Source organism: Podarcis raffonei, chromosome 13 (genome assembly GCF_027172205.1).
Source record: "Podarcis raffonei isolate rPodRaf1 chromosome 13, rPodRaf1.pri, whole genome shotgun sequence".
Classification (NCBI taxonomy): Eukaryota; Metazoa; Chordata; class Lepidosauria; order Squamata; family Lacertidae; genus Podarcis; species Podarcis raffonei.
Genome location: NC_070614.1, coordinates 50009102 through 50026217, shown reverse-complemented (window position 1 = coordinate 50026217; position 17116 = coordinate 50009102). Strand labels below are relative to the sequence as shown.

At 48.4% G+C, this 17116-nt stretch overlaps 1 protein-coding gene across 1 annotated transcript in view; it reads left to right on the top strand.

The window, feature by feature from the left end:
- Positions 1 to 16582, top strand: part of IPO4 (importin 4) — a 52720-nt gene extending 36138 nt beyond the window's left edge. Inside the window, exons 23-30 of the mRNA XM_053362787.1 lie at positions 2814 to 3007; positions 3866 to 3922; positions 6131 to 6256; positions 8413 to 8621; positions 11033 to 11165; positions 13500 to 13604; positions 14394 to 14463; positions 14943 to 16582. Of these exons, the coding sequence (XP_053218762.1) occupies positions 2814 to 3007; positions 3866 to 3922; positions 6131 to 6256; positions 8413 to 8621; positions 11033 to 11165; positions 13500 to 13604; positions 14394 to 14463; positions 14943 to 15073 (1025 nt within the window). The 3' untranslated portion in view covers positions 15074 to 16582. The remainder of the gene's footprint in view (positions 1 to 2813; positions 3008 to 3865; positions 3923 to 6130; positions 6257 to 8412; positions 8622 to 11032; positions 11166 to 13499; positions 13605 to 14393; positions 14464 to 14942) is intronic.
- Positions 16583 to 17116: the final 534 nt, after the last annotated feature.

Here is a 17116-nt window from a genome sequence, read left to right as displayed (position 1 = left end):
GATAGAAAGTACCTTCAGTTTCATTACATTTCCAGCATTTATTATTGGGCAAATGATAAATTTTTGCAAGCTTGACTGGGGTCATGTACCACCTATAAATCATTTTCATAATATTCTCTCTTAAGGCATTACATGCCGTGAACTTTATACTGGTGGTCCATAACTGTTCCCAGTCAGCAAACATAATGTCATGTCCAATGTCTTGTGCCCATTTAATCATGACTGATTTAACCATCTCATCCTGTGTGTTCCATTTCAACAGCAAGTTATACATTCTTGACAAATTCTTAGTACTGGGTTCCAAAAGCTCTGTTTCTAATTTCGACCTCTCCACCTGAAAGCCAATTTTCCGGTGTGTTTGTTTTTTTAACTGGGTTGGTCCGAGGAGATGACCTTGAAGCACGACTTTGATGCAGGAAGAACCTACCTTAGCAAAAGGAGCAGAGGAGCCCGCAAATTAGGGATGGGACACAACTGCAGAAGGCTCAGATGGACAATATATAGCTAGGAAGGTTTGCAGCTGCACAGGAAGTTGCCATGTGCAGAGCTAGACTGTTGATCTGTTATACAGTGGTACCTCAGGTTAAGTACTTAATTTGTTCCAGAGGTCCGTTCTTAACCTGAAACTGTTCTTAACCTGAAGCACCACTTTAGCTAACGGGGCCTCCCGCTGCCACCGCGCCGCCAGAGCACGATTTCTGTTCTCATCCTGAAGCAAAGTTCTTAACCCAAGGTACTATTTCTGGGTTAGTGGAGTCTGTAACCTGAAGCGTATGTAACCCGAGGTACCACTGTAACAAATTTCAAGGTGCACACACATAGGAGAACACACTCTCCAGAAAACCAACCTTTCGCCCTTCAAAAATTACTGTATTTTTTGCTCTATGAGACTCACTTTTTTCCTCCTAAAAAGGGGAAGTGTGTGTGCGTCTTATGGAGCTAATGCAGGCTGCGCAGCTATCCCAGAAGCCAGAACAGCAAGAGGGATTGCTGCTTTCACTGCACAGCGATCCCTCTTGCTGTTCTGGCTTCTGAGATTCAGAATATTTTTTTTCTTGTTTTCCTCCTCCAAAAACTAGGTGCGTCTTGTGGTCTGGTGCGTCTTATAGAGCGAAAAGTGTGGTAGAAAATATTCCGGGGGTGTGTGTGTGTCACTTGATTTGAGCTCACAGAGCAATCCCGAAGCCACCTGGGTTCTCTTGATTTTCTCTGCAGTAGAAGGAAGTGTCTTGGAAAAACCTTCCTTTTCGCTTATAAATCCTGTAAACTGAGAAATTTACTGAAGTGAATTGGCCACTGCCAGAAACTATCCCTCTGTGCGAGTCAAAAGAGCAGCTTTTATGTATGATTGAGGTTGATCCGTGAAATGGATTCATGAACCAAAGTTATTGCCATCTCAAAAGAATGGCCCAGACTGGCCAGGATAAGGCAACTGGCAAATATTATCAGGTATCTTGGCAGCAGGAGACAAGCCACACACTCAAATTTCTGCCTCTTTCCGCGACGGTTGTATGGTGCTTTTTGGTGCTCTTTGGGTTGGGCAGTTTCTGAAGTCTTTGCACACCTTTGTTCTGGGTCCTTCCCTCCTTGCAAGCGGAGAGGGAACTCCGTGGAAACAGGGAAATTAAGACCTGCCTTTCCTTTTGCTGGATCCTGCCTCCATCCATTCTCCTCTGAGCCATAATGGGCTTGGGAGTCCCTTGATGGGGAGCTGGGCTGTAAAAGCCAACCCCGAAATTTTATTATAACAAGTCCATCTTGTCTCGCCTACCCTAACTGGCTGCCGCGGTTGTCCAGATATTTAGCCCAGCATCTTTCCCTGCTGTGCGTGAAGGTGCCATCGGGGACTGAACCCAGGCCCTGCCATTGAGCTAAGAGTAAAGCAAGATTCTAGTCTTCTTGGAACTGGAGAAAGGGGCTGGCGTAAACAGTAATATAGGAAGCTGTCTATGAAGTCAGACCATCTTGTCTGCCCCGACTGGCAGGATTTCAGGCAGCGAATCTTTTTACCTGAAGTTGCCGTGTGGGGATCAAATCTGGTGCTTTCTGCTCCGCCAACCGAGCTCTGGCCCGTCTGCGTCTAAAAACACAGCTGCGTTCGTGCCCTCCTTCCAAGTGGGGCATCTGGTGGAGCCAGGACGCTGGATCCAGCCCCTCTTAGTCCTCGTGAGCCAGTGTGGTGTCATGGTTCAGAGCAGTGGACTCGTAATCTGGTGAACTGGGTTTGATTCCCTGCTCCTCCACATGCAGCTGCTGGGTGACCTTGGGCCAGTCACACTTCTCTGAAGTCTCTCAGCCCCACTCACCTCACAGAGTGTTTGTTGTGGGGGAGGAAGGGAAAGGAGATTGTTAGCCGCTTTGAGACTCCTTAGGATAGTGATGGGACGCGGGTGGGGCTGTGGGTTAAACCACAAAGCCTAGGATTTGCCGATCAGAAGGTCGGCGGTTCGAATCCCCGCAACGGGGTGAGCTCCCATTGCTCAGTCCCTGCTCCTGCCAACCTTAGCAGTTCGAAAGCACATCAAGTGCAAGTAGATAAATAGGTACCGCTCTGGCGGGAAGGTAAACGGCGTTTCCGTGCACTGCTCTGGTTTGCCAGAAGCGGCTTAGTCATGCTGGCCACACGACCCGGAAGCTGTACGCCGGCTCCCTCGGCCAATAAAGCGAGATGAGCGCCGCAACCCCAGAGTCGGCCACGACTGGACCTAATGGTCAGGGGTCCCTTTACCTTTAGGGTAGTGATAAAGCGGAATATCAAATCCAAACTCTTCTGCTCCTTCTCCTCCTCCTCCTCCTCCTCCTCCCTTCCGCAGCTCGCCTCCAGCTGCTGTGCACCGTGCTGCCCGCTTACATCAAAGGAATCCGGGAAGACAAGGAGCGCCAGGTGGTGATGGAGATTTTGGAGAGCCTGGCGAGGGTGCTGAAGACCTGCCGGCAAGAGGCCCTCCGCGCACCCGGGCAGCTGACGGACCTCTGCCAGGTCATCCGGGAGGTCCTGGAGAAAAAAGTGAGTGTTCGGGGGGGGGAGGCGGGGGGGGAGGGGAACAGTGGTCCAAAATACCTGTGAGTGCTCCAGGTTGGCGAAGGCTGGGGCAGAGATTCCTACAGGGCTCTACCCCTTTTTTCCCCTCGGGGGGCCAGTCTTTTCCACCACTCAAGCTTGCCCTCGGGGACTTCCACTGACCGGACTGTGAATCTGGCCGCTCCTGCCAGATTCGGCTTCACGGAAGGGAGGGGGAAGCGTCAGGGTGAGACGCACCCCCAAAAAAGCTTTATATGTATTTATAAAATTTCAGACTAGTGCAGTGCATTTTGGTAAATAATAATAATAATAATAATAATAATTTTTATTTATACCCCGCCCTCCCCAGCCAGAGCCGGGCTCAGGGCTGCTAACACCAGTAAAATTACAGTAAAAACCTAAGGGGGGGGGACCAATTTAAAATACAGGTTAAAAATGCAATTTAAAATGCAGCCTCATTTTAAAAGTAGTCCATAGATCAAGACCATAAGGGGAGGGAAATATAAGGGTCAGACTGAGTCCAAACCAAAGGCCAGGCGGAACAGCTCTGTCTTGCAGGCCCTGCGGAAAGATGTCAAGGCCCGCAGGGCCCTAGTCTCTTGTGACAGAGCGTTCCACCAGGTCGGGGCCAGTACTGAAAAGGCCCTGGACCTAGTTGAGACCAATCTAAGGAACTTGCGATCTGGGACCTGCAAAATGTTGTCATTTGTGGACCTTAAGGTCCTCTGCGGAGCATACCAGGAGAGGCAGTCCCGTAGGTAACGTGGGTCCTAGGCTGCATTTAGGTCAGTATATGCCGCATTCCTATTCAAAAACGCTCTCTTCCTCGTGTTCCCTTTGCAGACAGTCTGTCAGGACCCCAGCCTGGACGAAGATGAGGATGAAGATTGTGACGAGGTGGTAAGTCCAGGAATCGGCGGCCTCGGACCCCAGAACCCCCTTTCTTCTGAGCTTCTGAGAACAGACTCGGGAGCCTGATATATATTGCCCTCACTAGCCCTTATGGTTTCAATAAATGCATTCCAAGTACAGTGGTATCTTGGTTCTCAAACTTAATCCGTTCTGGAAGTCCGTCCCAAAACCAAAGCGTTCCAAAACCAAGAATGCACGTTCCCATAGAAAGTAATCCAAACGGATTAATCCGTTCCAGACTTCTAAAAGCAACCCCTAAAACAGCAATTTAACATGAATTTTACTATCTAACGAGACCGTTGACCCATAAAATGAAAGCAATAAACAATGTACTGCAGTCACACAATCAGTCAATCAATCAGTAGCTGAAATGGGTTCCACATAGTCACAAAAACAAAAGAGTCGCAAAAACAAAAAGGCAAAAGAAATAGCGAAAACAGACAGACCTCAGTGTAACTCTCAGAACGGAAGTGTGGCACTCAAAACGGAGCACGTTCAGCTTCCAGAAAAAGTTCGCAAACCTGAACACTTCCGGGTTTGCAGTGTTCGGGTTCCAAGTTGTTTGAGTACCAAGGCGTTTGAGAACCAAGGTACCACTGTATCATTATGCTTGTCCAATCTTCGTCTGAAAGCAATCCGTTCCTCCTTGAAAAACATACCCACTCTGCAGCCTGCAAGCGGGGAAGACGGAGAACCTCGGCTCAATTCTTTCTCTCTCTTTTTTTCTTTCCTACAAGAGCACAAGGCAGATTCCCTGCCACTGAGCTATGGGTCTTGTAGTCTTTAAGATTGCAGCCCTCATGGTTCAGGAGAAGCAGCTGATGTAAACAGTAGCATAGGGACAAATCGTTGGTCCTCCTAGTGTAGCCTTATGAGGCTTTGCCCTCGGGTGGGAAAAATACTGCGCCTGGGAAAGGGAGATGGGAGTCAACAGACACCCAAGGAATAGTTTCGGAGAAAAAGCTTTATTTCTACCATCCATGAACTGGTAGAAGGAGCAAGTGTGATAGATTCACAAAACAAGCACGGGTTCACAGTCATTTGCACAGAGCATATATTCCCCTTCCAGTTCCCTCCCCTTTCTCCTCCTCAAGAGTCCTGCCTCGAGTTCCCCTGAGCATGAACAGAAAGCTCCTATCTTTGGACTCTTTTGGACTCTTTCCAGGAAAGGGGGTGAGAAGCCAAGGGGGTCGAGGAGCCTTGTGGTTCAGCATGTCCAAGATGTTGCAACTGAATGAGATAAAAGTCAGTTCTCAGGCTTGCTTTGAACAGAGCCTACTCATTAGCTTTTATATATATATATATATATATATATATATATATATATATATATATATATATATTATTAAGGATTTTCTTGTTTTACAGAAGTGTAGTGCCTCGTATTTTTTCTTCTTCTTCCATGTAACATTTTTACAAATCCGTTTCATTTGTTGAGGCATTAGGGGGAGAAGAAAAAAGAAAGGGGGGGTGGAGAGAGGGAAGATGGATGTGGGTGGGGTCGGGTGGCGGTGTTTCTATTATGTTTAATGTATGTAGAGTTTGGTGTCAGCGTTGCTTGTGTTGTTCACTTGTGTTCCTTTGGTGGTGAGAGAGGTTGGGGTTGGCCTAGGGTGTGATTGTTTGCTTGTGATTGGCTGTGGTGATCTTTGTTTTCGTGTGTGAGTGGGGTGTGTGTGTGTTTTGGATCAGGTTAGCCATATTGATTTGTATGCTGTTGGTGGATTATTGTCATTGTCCTGTTGGGTTGTGTATGTGATAAAGGGGAGCCATACCGGGGTGAAGGCGTCTTCTTCTGTTTGTCCCCGTGTCAGTTTCAGTTTCATTTTGCCTATGCACAGCATCTTGTGAGAAAAACAGAGGAAAGCTTTAGCTGTGGATTTTTAGAAGACAAAAGGAATTTTGGACAGTTTTGAGGCCTGGTTGGGGGGTGACTTCGAGCCTAGGTAGGGTCACCTGTCCTCACCTCCTTGACTAGCTCAGCATTGTCTACCTGAATGGCAGCAGTGGCTCTCCAAGTTTTCAGATAGGAGTCTCTTTCTCGCCCAGCCTGCAGATGCCCGCAGGATTTGAACTCAAGACCTTTGATATTCATTGCAGATTCCCTCCCTCTGAGTTGCAGCCCGCCTTCTAAAACTCTGCTTCCTCCTCTCCCTGCCCTTGTCTCTCCTTTCTCCGTCTGCCTCCCCAAACCAGGCGGAGTATGACTCCATGCTGATCGAGTACGCCGGTGAGGTGATCCCGGCTCTGGCCGAAGCGGCTGGCGGAGAAGTCTTCGCTCCGTATTTTGCCGGCTTCCTGCCCCTGCTCCTTAATAAGATGGTGAGTGACGCCTGCCCCTTCCCTCTCCGGGACTTCCTTTGGCTTGCCATTTACTTTAGCCCGGGTCCCGGGACACCTCAGCCCTTATTTATCTACTTAAGGGCATTTGTGCCATGCTATTCAGCTTTAAAAGGCTCCCACAGCGGCTTACATAATTAAGAGTAGACAGTCCTTTTCCTGCAGGCATGCAAATTTCCTAAAAAATAGCAAAAAAAATCTGTACTTCTTTTTTTTTGGAGATTTTGGACAAAAAATAAATACCCCTCAACAACTTTTTTGTCTGGATTTTCAGTTTTTTTTAAAGTTTGAATGCTTTATTGATTGGAAACTTTATCACAGAAGTGTACAATAGATAATATAGACAAATTGAAAAATACAAAATAAACGGTTCATCATTCTTTAACTAATGCATGCTGTTTATATCCATTTGTGATTAGATTTTTCAAGACCTCCAATCTTCCCCTTGCATTCCCGAATTCAGTTCCTAAAATATGTGTCTAAACCTCACTTTCTCCGTATTATTTGACTTACTCTAAATTTTATTTTATACAATTATCCTATTTACTCATTGAAGCTCAATTGAAACCTGCCAACAAATTGATCTTTTGACAATGTTCTTTTACATAAACTCTGTATATATCCCACTCTCTGGGAGGAAAAATCATCTGTAACGTCTCTTTGCCTTACTGATAATCTTGCCATTTCAGCATACCCTCTTATTTTATTTTGCCGGTCTGATTTAGATGGAGTATCCTCTCCCTTCCAACCTTTTGCGATTAGAATTCTTGCAGTGACTGTAACATACATAAAGACTCTGCTGTGTTTTTTCCCCGGATTACAACAAACTTCAGAAAGTGTTTAAATGCTCCTTCCCTAAAAAACCTGAAGCCTTCCTGCTAGGAATTATGGGAAATGAAATCCCAGTTTTTTAAAATTCAGGCCTTGGGCCTGTCACTGTGTGTAGGCCAGGCATAGGCAGCTTTCGGCCCTTCAGATATTTTGGACTACAACTCCCATCATTCCTGAGCTCTGGCCTTGCTAGCTAGGCGTGATGGGAGTTGTAGTTCAACATCTGGGCACCCACAGGTTGAGAAAGGCTGGCCTAACCATAGCTGTCAACTTTTCCCTTTTCTTGCAAGGAATCCTGTTTGGAATAAGGGAATTTCCATTAAAGAAAGGGAAACGTTGACAGCTATGGGCCTCACCCTACCTCACAGGGGTGGTTTTTTATAGTTTGCTAAAGTATTTCCACGCTGCCATATGTGACCCCCCTGCTTGCACCCTTGTAACGCTTTCCCAGGACATTTCCCCCAGAGTTTACATGGCTTCTCACCTTCTCCCACAGCCCCAAAAGGTGGGGTGAGGCGTTCACAAAGTAAAGGAAGGATTGAACTCTGATTAATAAGAATACACACAGAGGCTTGAACCAGCAAGACTCTGGGAAGGGTGTGTGTAATAATCTCTCTTGCACCCCCTGGCCCAGGTCATTTTATTCACAAAAGAACTTTTTACAGAGTGTTTGTAAGAACCAATCAGATTTCCTCTGAGCATTTCAACAAACCCACGTGGGGACAAGTTAAACTACTAAAACTAATTAAGCACGCACATTTCTGGGGTAAACAAAGCAGAACTACAGAGGAGTGCATTTGGCAACCCCTGAGGTCATAAACAAGCAATGCACATGATAAGGAGGATGGCCAGGAAGACAGCGATCATTATCACCTTCAGGTGAGATCTGTTTCCTGGCCCTAAGATTAACATCCTAAGATTAACGTATCAGAAAAGCTACATCAAAGAAACTGCCCACTGTCTTTGATGACCCAAGATGCCTGCCTGGCAAAGCAACTGGGCTGTGTACATGACGTGTGAAGCAGAGAGAAATGGGCAGTAGAGGAAATGGCCAGAAATGCAGAGGGTTGTGGGATTTGATCAGAAATTATTGTCAATGAATTAAACCCAGTCAACACAATGTATTCATCGTGGACACAATGGCTTGATGCATATTTTGTAATTCCCCATAGTAATCCCACCTGACCCCACACTCTGGATATTTGCACTCCTACAGTGGGGCGGGGAGGGGGTCTTTTTCCTTCCTGTGAATTTCTCCCTCATTTTTGCACCTCGGCCTCATCCTGCCCCCTTCCTCCTCCCCGCAGAAGCCCAGCTGTTCCTCCACAGACAGGTCCTTCGCGGTGGGCACCATGGCGGAAGCGGTGCAGGGCCTGGGCCGCGCCTCGAGCGCCTTCGTGCCGCGCCTCCTGCCGGTGCTAATGGGGGCGGCGCGTGACGCCAACCGGGAGGTGCGCAGCAACGCCGTCTTCGGGCTGGGCGTGCTGGCGGAGCACGGCGGGGAAGCCATGCACGAGTATCCTTTGCTCCGTGAGGTGGAGGGGGCCGGGATCGGGTTCCCGGCGCGGCCCGCCGAGGAAGAGTCTGCACGCGTTCCGGAAGCTTCCGTCAGTTCCCCACAGAAATGAAGAAAAGCCGTTTATAGAAGCCTGGGGCTGAAGTGAGCCAGAATCTGGGGTCATGTTACAGGTGAAACTCAAAAAATTAGAATATCGTGGAAAAGTTCATTTGTTTCAGGAATTCAGCTTAAAAGGTGAAACTAATACATGATATAATTTGGGGTTTTCATCAGCTGTACGCCATAATCATCACAATTATAACAAAGGCTTGACATATCTCACTTTGCATGTCATGAGTCTATCTCATATATTAGTTTCACCTTTTAAGCTAAAATAAATGAACTTTTCCATGATACTCTAATTTTTCGAGTTTCACCTGTACCTTGAAGGCAAAATCAGAGCGGATTTCTCAAGGTATTGGCGAAAAAAGGGACACCCACACCCACATATATCTATATCTCCCAGCATGTTGTTTTAAAAGGCCCCCCTCAGGGACTATGAGAAAGGCAATGCGTTGCTTAAATACTAAGCTATTAAAAACAAATTATATACCAATTGTGTACACTTAATCAAAATGAAAAGCAGCCTATATCATCTATCTATCTATCTATCTATCTATCTATCTCTATCTCAGGCTTCCTCAAACTCGGCCCTCCAGATGTTTTGGGACTACAACTCCCATCATCCCTAGCTAACAGGACCAGTGGGCAGGGATGATGGGAACTGTAGTTTCAAAACATCTGGATGGCCGAGTTTGAGGAAGCCCGATATATCTAATCTCCCAGCATGTTGTTGTGAAAGGCCCCCCTCAGGGACTACGAGAACGGCAATGTGTTGCTTAAATACTAAGCTATTAAAAACAAATTATGTATCAATTGTGTATGCGTAATCAAAATGAAAAGCAGCCTGCCGAGATCCCTGTGGTGTATTCATTCATTTAGTATATTGCCCTGTGATCTGAAAATCACAACATGAAAATACAAAGTGAAAACACAAAAGGGATAAGGTTATCACTTAGTCATTTAATTCATTTATTTCATAGAATTTAAACATTGCTGGATTATATATATATATATATATATATATATATATATATATATATATATATACATACACACACACACACACATATATATATATATATACACATAAACATATATATATATATGAATGACGCGGATGGCGCTGTGGGTTAAACCACAGAGCCTAGGGCTTGCCAATCAGAAGGTCGGTGGTTCGAATCCCTGTGACGGGGTGAGCTCCCGTTGCTCGGTCCCTGCTCCTGCCAACCTAGCAGTTCGAAAGCACGTCAAAGTGCAAGTAGATAAATAGGTACCACTCTTGGCGGGAAGGTAAACGGCGTTTCCGTGCGCTGCTCTGGTTCGCCAGAAGCGGCTTAGTGATGCTGGCCATATGACCCGGAAGCTGTACGCCGGATCCCTCAGCCAGTAAAGCGAGATGAGCGCCACAACCCCAGAGTCGGTCACGACCGGACCTAATGGTCAGGGGTCCCTTTACATATGTGTGTGTGTGTATAAAATCCAGCAGTGTATAAATGTATAAATATAAATAAGTGTAGGCCGCTTTGAGGGTGGTGTGTGTGTGTGTATATATATATATATATATATATGTATGTATAAATATATATATTTAAAAACCACCCTCAAAGCGGCCTACAAAATATAAAATGGCAAAACTCAGGCAGATTCAGAACCCTACTTTGAAACATGCAAAAGCTGAAATGCTGAAACAGATTAAATTTGCCTCAGCGTTTTAAAGCGTCTGGGTGGGCATGTGTAAACAGGAATGTTTTTAGAGGGTGCCAAAAACGTCAAGCAGCGAAAACACCTGCTTGATCTGAATCGGCAGGGAGTTCCAAAGTGCAGACGTTGCCACGCTAAACAACCGAGTTCTTACAAATGTGGAACGGGGATTGTGTGGCACCAGTTGTAATAATGACAATTCTGTTGGATCAAACCGGTCAAGTGGAATGCATGACCAGCTTTTCCACGGACGGCCCCCGTGTTGTGGCCTGGTCTCTCCCGGATGAGACCCACCTGTTCAGACAAGCCTTCTCCTGACTAATGTTTTATTGTACAACTTGATTGCGACCGTTTCAAGGTTCCGGTGAGATTGTTTTCTTGTGTTTTGTTTTCGTTTGTATAGGAATTGGTTATATATATATTTAAAGCCAATTGGAAGCCATCTTGGCAGTTAAGCAGTGTATAATAACTCGACGGTGCTGGTGGGAATCCAGCAAAATCCTTTGGGCTTTCTCGCTCGCTCTCCAGTTCCTGGCAGCATGTCAGGCCCTCGCCCTCCCGACTCTTCCTTTATCTCCTTAACCCCCTCGCTTGCTCTGCTACAGACACTACCCCAAGGTCCTGGGGCTTTTGTCCAACATAATTTCTCAGGAGCGTAACAACCGGGTGGCTGACAATGTATGTGGGGCCGTTGCAAGGATGGTGATGGCCAATCCTGGAGGGGTCCCAATCGGACAGGTGAGAGCCGAGTGCGAATCTTGGTATGTATGCAAGGCCCCATAGCGCAGGTGCGAATCAGGAGTCTTCTGCCACCTTCTTAACATTGAAGGCACTAGCTTCAGCATGTACAGTGGTACCTCAGGTTAAGTACTTAATTCGTTCCAGAGGTCCGTTCTTAACCTGAAACTGTTCTTAACCTGAAGCACCACTTTAGCTAATGGGGCCTCCCGCTGCTGCCGCGCCGCTGGAGCACAATTTCTGTTCTCATCCTGAAGCAAAGTTCTTAACCTGAGCTACTATTTCTGGGTTAGCAGACTCTGTAACCTGAAGTGTATGTAACCTGAAGCGTATGTAACCCGAGGTACCACTGTATATGCTTTTGGAAACAGTTCATCTTTGCCACCACTTCTTTTTAATTCCGGCTTGGTTAATCTGGAATACCTACTTGCCATTCTGCTTATCCATTGGGTTTTGGCAATCAACTTTTATTAATTAAAAAAAGGAGGTTTTTATTTCTGATAAGAAAAATCCAAACTAATCTAGGCTTTAAGCCTATAGAATTGCCTGATCTTGAAACCCAGGCCCTTGATTGATTTCCAGCCATCACCATCACTATTATTTAATAAAGTAATATTTTATTATGCTTAGCATTTATGTTAAGTGCTTAACACTTTCTGCGTGCTGCACAGAGAGATTCAAACCCCGTCCACGGGCGTTGCAATTTACTGCACACGTCATGAAAGGAAAAAGGAATGGGGAGGGAAGAGGAAAGTGCTCTTGACTCGAATTCCCAGGAGCTTTCCAAGGTTTCAGGAGCAGCCCTGACCCTTTACAGTTGTTATCAGCTGGAGAGTAAACATGCAACCTTTGCTCTGCAAAGCACTTCCTTTACAACTGGGTTTTGTTCATTACCTACCTTCCTTTCTGAATAGCAGATTATCTTAACACGTTCTTTTTAACTGCCCCAGCAGAATATGGGGAGGGGGAAGGAGAGGGGCAGACTTTCCCACACCCTGTGCATCTGGGTGATTTGGGGAGTCCGATCCCCTTGACCAAGCAGTGTCCGATCCCCTTGACCAAGCACCATTTTTCCCAACCCCGATTAACGAAGGAGTGCAATAATAATAATAATTTATTATTTATTATTTATTATTTATTATTTATTATTATTTATACCCCGCCCAGCCACTCTTGGCGGCTTCCAAAAAAATATTAAAATACTGTAATACATCAAACATTAAAATCTTCCCTAAACAGGGCTGCCTTCAGATGTCTTCTAAAAGTCTGGTAGTTGTTGTTCTCTTTGACATCTGGTGGGAGGGCGTTCCACAGGAAGGGCGCCACTACCAAGAAGGTCCTCTGCCTGGTTCCCTGTAGCTTTGCTTCTCGCAGTGAGGGAACTGCCAAAAGGCCCTTGGTGCTGGACCTCAGTGTCCAGGCAGAACAATGGGGGTGGAGATGCTCCTTCAGGTATACTGGGCCTTTGAGGCCGTTTAGGGCTTTCAAGGTCAGCACCAACACTTTGAATTGTGCTCGGAAACATACTGGGAGCCAATGTAGGTCTTTCAAGACTGGTGTTATGTGGTCTCGGCGGCCGCTCCCAGTCACCAGTCTAGCTGCCACATTCTGGATTAGTTGTAGTTTCCGGGTCACCTTCAAAGGTAGCCCCACGTAGAGCGTATTGTGGTAGTCCAAGCGGGAGATAACTAGAGCATGCACCACTCTGGCGAGACAGTCCGCGGGCAGGGAGGGTCTCAGCCTGCGTGCCAGATGGAGCTGGCGGACAGCTGCCCTGGACACAGAATTGACCTGCACCTCCATGGACAGCGCTGAGTCCAGAATGACTCCCAGGCTGCGCACCTGGTCCTTCAGGGGCACAGTTGCCCCATTCAGGACCAGGGAGTCCTCAACACCTGCCCACCCCCTGTCCCCCAAGAAGAGTACTTCTGTCTTTTCAGGATTCAACCTCAATCTGTTAGCCGCCATCCATCCTCCAATGTTTTGACCAGAATCGAGGACCCTTGCTCCGACCCCTGGGCCTCTTCTCTCTCTGTGTAGAAGAATCCCTTTGGGTCAGGCGACTACGGTCAAATCTGTGGCTGTATAACCACCTCACGGCACCCAGGGATGGGCGGAGAAGTTGGCACGCTTTTTACTTCAGTGCTGTTTCAAAAGGGGAGTAAAATACCCTGCTCTTCACCACCTCTGGTTGAGAGTCTATAGGACAGGCTTTGCCAGCCTGGGGCCCTGCAGACGTTTTGGAGCAGCACGGCCTACGATTAAGGACTTGGCGACAATCCTTCATCAAGTGTTTTTCCCTCCCGCCTTGTTTCATCCCCACCCTTTCCACAGATTTTCCCCGTCCTGGTCCACAATCTCCCCCTGAAGGACGACTTGGAGGAATACAAAACGGTTTTCTGTTGCATCAACTTTATATATGAGCACGATCCCCAGCAGGTAGGCCCGCCCAAACTCCCTCCCTCCCTCCCTCGCAACCCATTGCTTCGACCTGAGAGATTTCCCCCCCCCCAAAAAAACCCCCTCTGCTTTGGCAGAACTTTGTCTCTGGTGTTGCAGTCGGAGTGCCAGACCCAGCAGCCGGGAGAGGTGGCACAAGCGACTGGGCGCAGGGCTGCAAAAGGCACCCTCCCGGTTCATGCTGCATGTACCCATTTCCTTGCCCACTACCAGAGTTGGCGGCAAGTCCTCCCCTGCCCGGGCAGACAGCCATTTTCTGCGCATTTGGATCCAGCAAGGCTTCCCTGTAAAAAGAGGGGAGTTGAGAGATGCTATTTCTTTTAAAAAGGGACGCGGGAGGCGCTGTGGGTTAAACCACAGAGCCTAGGACTTGCCGATCAGAAGGTCGGCGGTTCGAATCCCCGCGATGGAGAGTTCCCATTGCTCAGTGTCTGCTCCTGCCAACCTAGCAGTTCGAAAGCACCTCAAAGTGCAAGTAGATAAATAGGTACCGCTCCGGTGGGAAGGTAAACGGCATTTCCGTACACTGCTCTGGTTCGCCAGAAGCGGCTTAGTCCTGCTGGCCACATGACCCGGAAGCTGTATGCCGGCTCCCTCAGCCAATAAAGCGAGATGAGCGCCGCAACCCCAGAGTCGGCCACGACTGGACCTAATGGTCAGGGGTCCCTTGACCTTACTATCCACAACATCCCCACATGTTCCATGTTTTGCTCCCCCCACACAAAAGGGGATTTGCCACGGCCCTGAGAAGGCCTTGTTCTCTTTCAGGTCCTGCAGCAGATTGGTGAACTTGTGCGAGTCAGCGGCAGCGTCCTGGCCAATGAGAACATCCCCTCAGGTACGTGCTGTGGGTGGGCAGTGGGCCTTCTTGGTTTGGCAGCCACCCACCAGCTTCTCCCCCGCCCCTCCCCTGCCCATTTTTACTGCCCAACCACTTTGGGAGAGGGTGTTGGTGTTCGGTAGTAGAACGCAACTTAGTTGTGCGTTCTGTGCCACGTGGCATGTGCTGCCCTCGGGGTCACAGGTGGTATTCATACCTGCCCAGGACGCCTGACAACAATTCAGGTCATAACAATAATTATTCCTGATAACAGCAGTGTGGCGTAGTGGTTAGAGCGACGGGCTAGGACCTGGGTGTGTCGGGGATTGTAATGGTCACTAGGCCCCACAGCCCCTGCTGCCCCACGAACATCTGGCTGGCGGCTAGGGGGAAACTGAAAGGTTGAGCGAGGTATTGCCCAGCGGCCAAGACGTCACCGCCTCATCTCAGCCAGCTTAACCGCTCTATTCCTGTTTGTGTGTGTTCTCGTTGTTCAGAAGGCCGCAACTCCCTGGTCTCCCTGCTGCGCAATCTCTCTGCCCGATGCCCGTCTGAGTTCCAGGCGGTGGTGCGCTCGCTGCCTTCGGAAGCCGCTTCCTTGGTCAACACGGCGGTCAGCTCTGTTTGAGGAGGGGCCGCGCTCCCAACGTTGTGAAAGCGGAAGGGGACTTTGCTTGAGGCGACCCCCCCACCTCCCACCAGACACCCTTCTTGGCTCTGTATGGACTAACCCTTCCAAGTTTTTGCGGCCAACCTGCCCTCCGCCCGTTGACACCAGGCGACTCTCCCTGCGGTTTCATTTCCCCGTTTCCCTTCAGGCTTCTCTCGCCTCACCGTCGTGCCACCTACCTGTGACGGCTGTTCGTTTTTTGCCACACACGTCCCTTGGTGCTGACATTCCCGGGGACCAGCCGGGTCTTGGGGGGGGCAGGCAGTTGGCCTTTTTTCACACAGCATCAGCAGGGGCATGAAGTATGTAGCACCCCAGCTCCCCCAAACCTGTTTTATTCCTAGTCCTTTCCCCAAGGGAGGCTCTCTGCCTAACACCTTCAGGGACTGCAGCGGTTGCTTGATCCATCCGTTGGGGGCCTCAAAGTCCCTGCCGCCAAATTTTTGCCTTTTTTTGCTGCCCAGTTACGACGCCCTCAACCAGCACGCTTCATTTGCCAAGGGGCAACCGTCGTAGCCAGTTCTGCGCAGAGACAAGAGCCCAGCAGGATTGGGGGGTGGCTGGCTGTGTTTTACGGGAGCCCCTTTTAGTAGGGCAGCAAGGAGGAAAGGAGAGAGGATATTGGTGCAGTTGGGGGCGCTAGTCCACATGGTTTTCCCTTCTTCCTGGAGATGGAGGGCTGAGGAGTGCTTTCAACAGCACTCAAGAACACCAGCAGTGTGGCATGTCATAAGCATGTAAACTGCCAAAAAACCTCATTCCTCGACCATTACAGGAAGAGGGAATGTGAGTTTGAGTTCAGCCTGTCCCTGTTGCGGTTGCTATAACCTCCCACCACCAGGAAATGTGTATTTTATCTTTCTTTGAACTCTAAGCAAAAACGAGGGCAGTGCGGGGAGGGAGTTTTAGTCATTGAGAGACCCACTTTCTGTTTGATCGCCAAGCCAAAGATTTCAGGTCGGGTCACACTCAAAAGTTCAGCAGTATTAAGTTTTCCTCAGATATATGCTGATGCGAGTCCTGCCATTAATGGAAGCCAAGACGCAGCCCCTTCCGATTATTATTTTCTTCCTCCTCCCACAGTTTCTCATCTCTTTCCAACGGTTGTCGAGGGGGGCGGCTGTTTTTTGAGCCAAATTCTTCCCACCTCCCTTCCCCTGTTGGGAGCGATTCTCAGCGCTTTTAAGTGCCGCCTCCCTCTCGTTCTTTGCGGGGGGGTTAATTCCAAATGAATTTTGTTTGCCAAAGTTCGTGTTTCCCCAAACAGTCTCTGAGAGGATTTTGTGGTAATTTATTTTCGCAAGGCTGCTGTAGGTTTTCCCCCGGGCTCCTGCACCCATCGAACCAGCTGTTTCCCCACCTAGTTTGTATTTAAGATGATATAACCACCTGGGTTTTGGTATTTTTCTGGAACGAAGAGATTATATTGTGTTATGTTATAATAAAAAAACACGTTGAAACTAACAAGTGTGTTTCCCTTGCAGAGAGGGTATGCTTATTAAGGGCATCGTAAGAACAGGGTCTCCAAGCTCAGGCCAAAACCTCTTGCTTCAAATACTGGACCCCCCCCCCCCGCCCCGAAGAAAGTTTTCCGAGCAAGAAGCAATCTGCCCCATCCTGTCAATATGCCTGCGCCAACTATTCCACAGCCCCTTAAAGCCTTAAGGAGCCTGCTAGCGGGTGGCGCTGTGGGTTAAACCACAGAGCCTAGGGCTTGCCGATCAGAAGGTAGGCGGTTCGAATCCCCGCGGCGGGGTGAGCTCCCGTTGCTCGGTCCCTGCTCCTGCCAACCTAGCAGTTTGAAAGCACACCAGTGTGAGCCGATAAATAGGTACCACTGTGGCGGGAAGGTAAACGGCGTTTGCGTGCGCTGCTCTGGTTCGCCAGAAGCGGCTTAGTCATGCTGGCCGCATGACCTGGAAGCTGTACGCCGGCTTCCTCGGCCAATAGAGATGAGCGCCGCAACCCCAGAGTCGGCCACGACTGGACCTAATGGTCAGG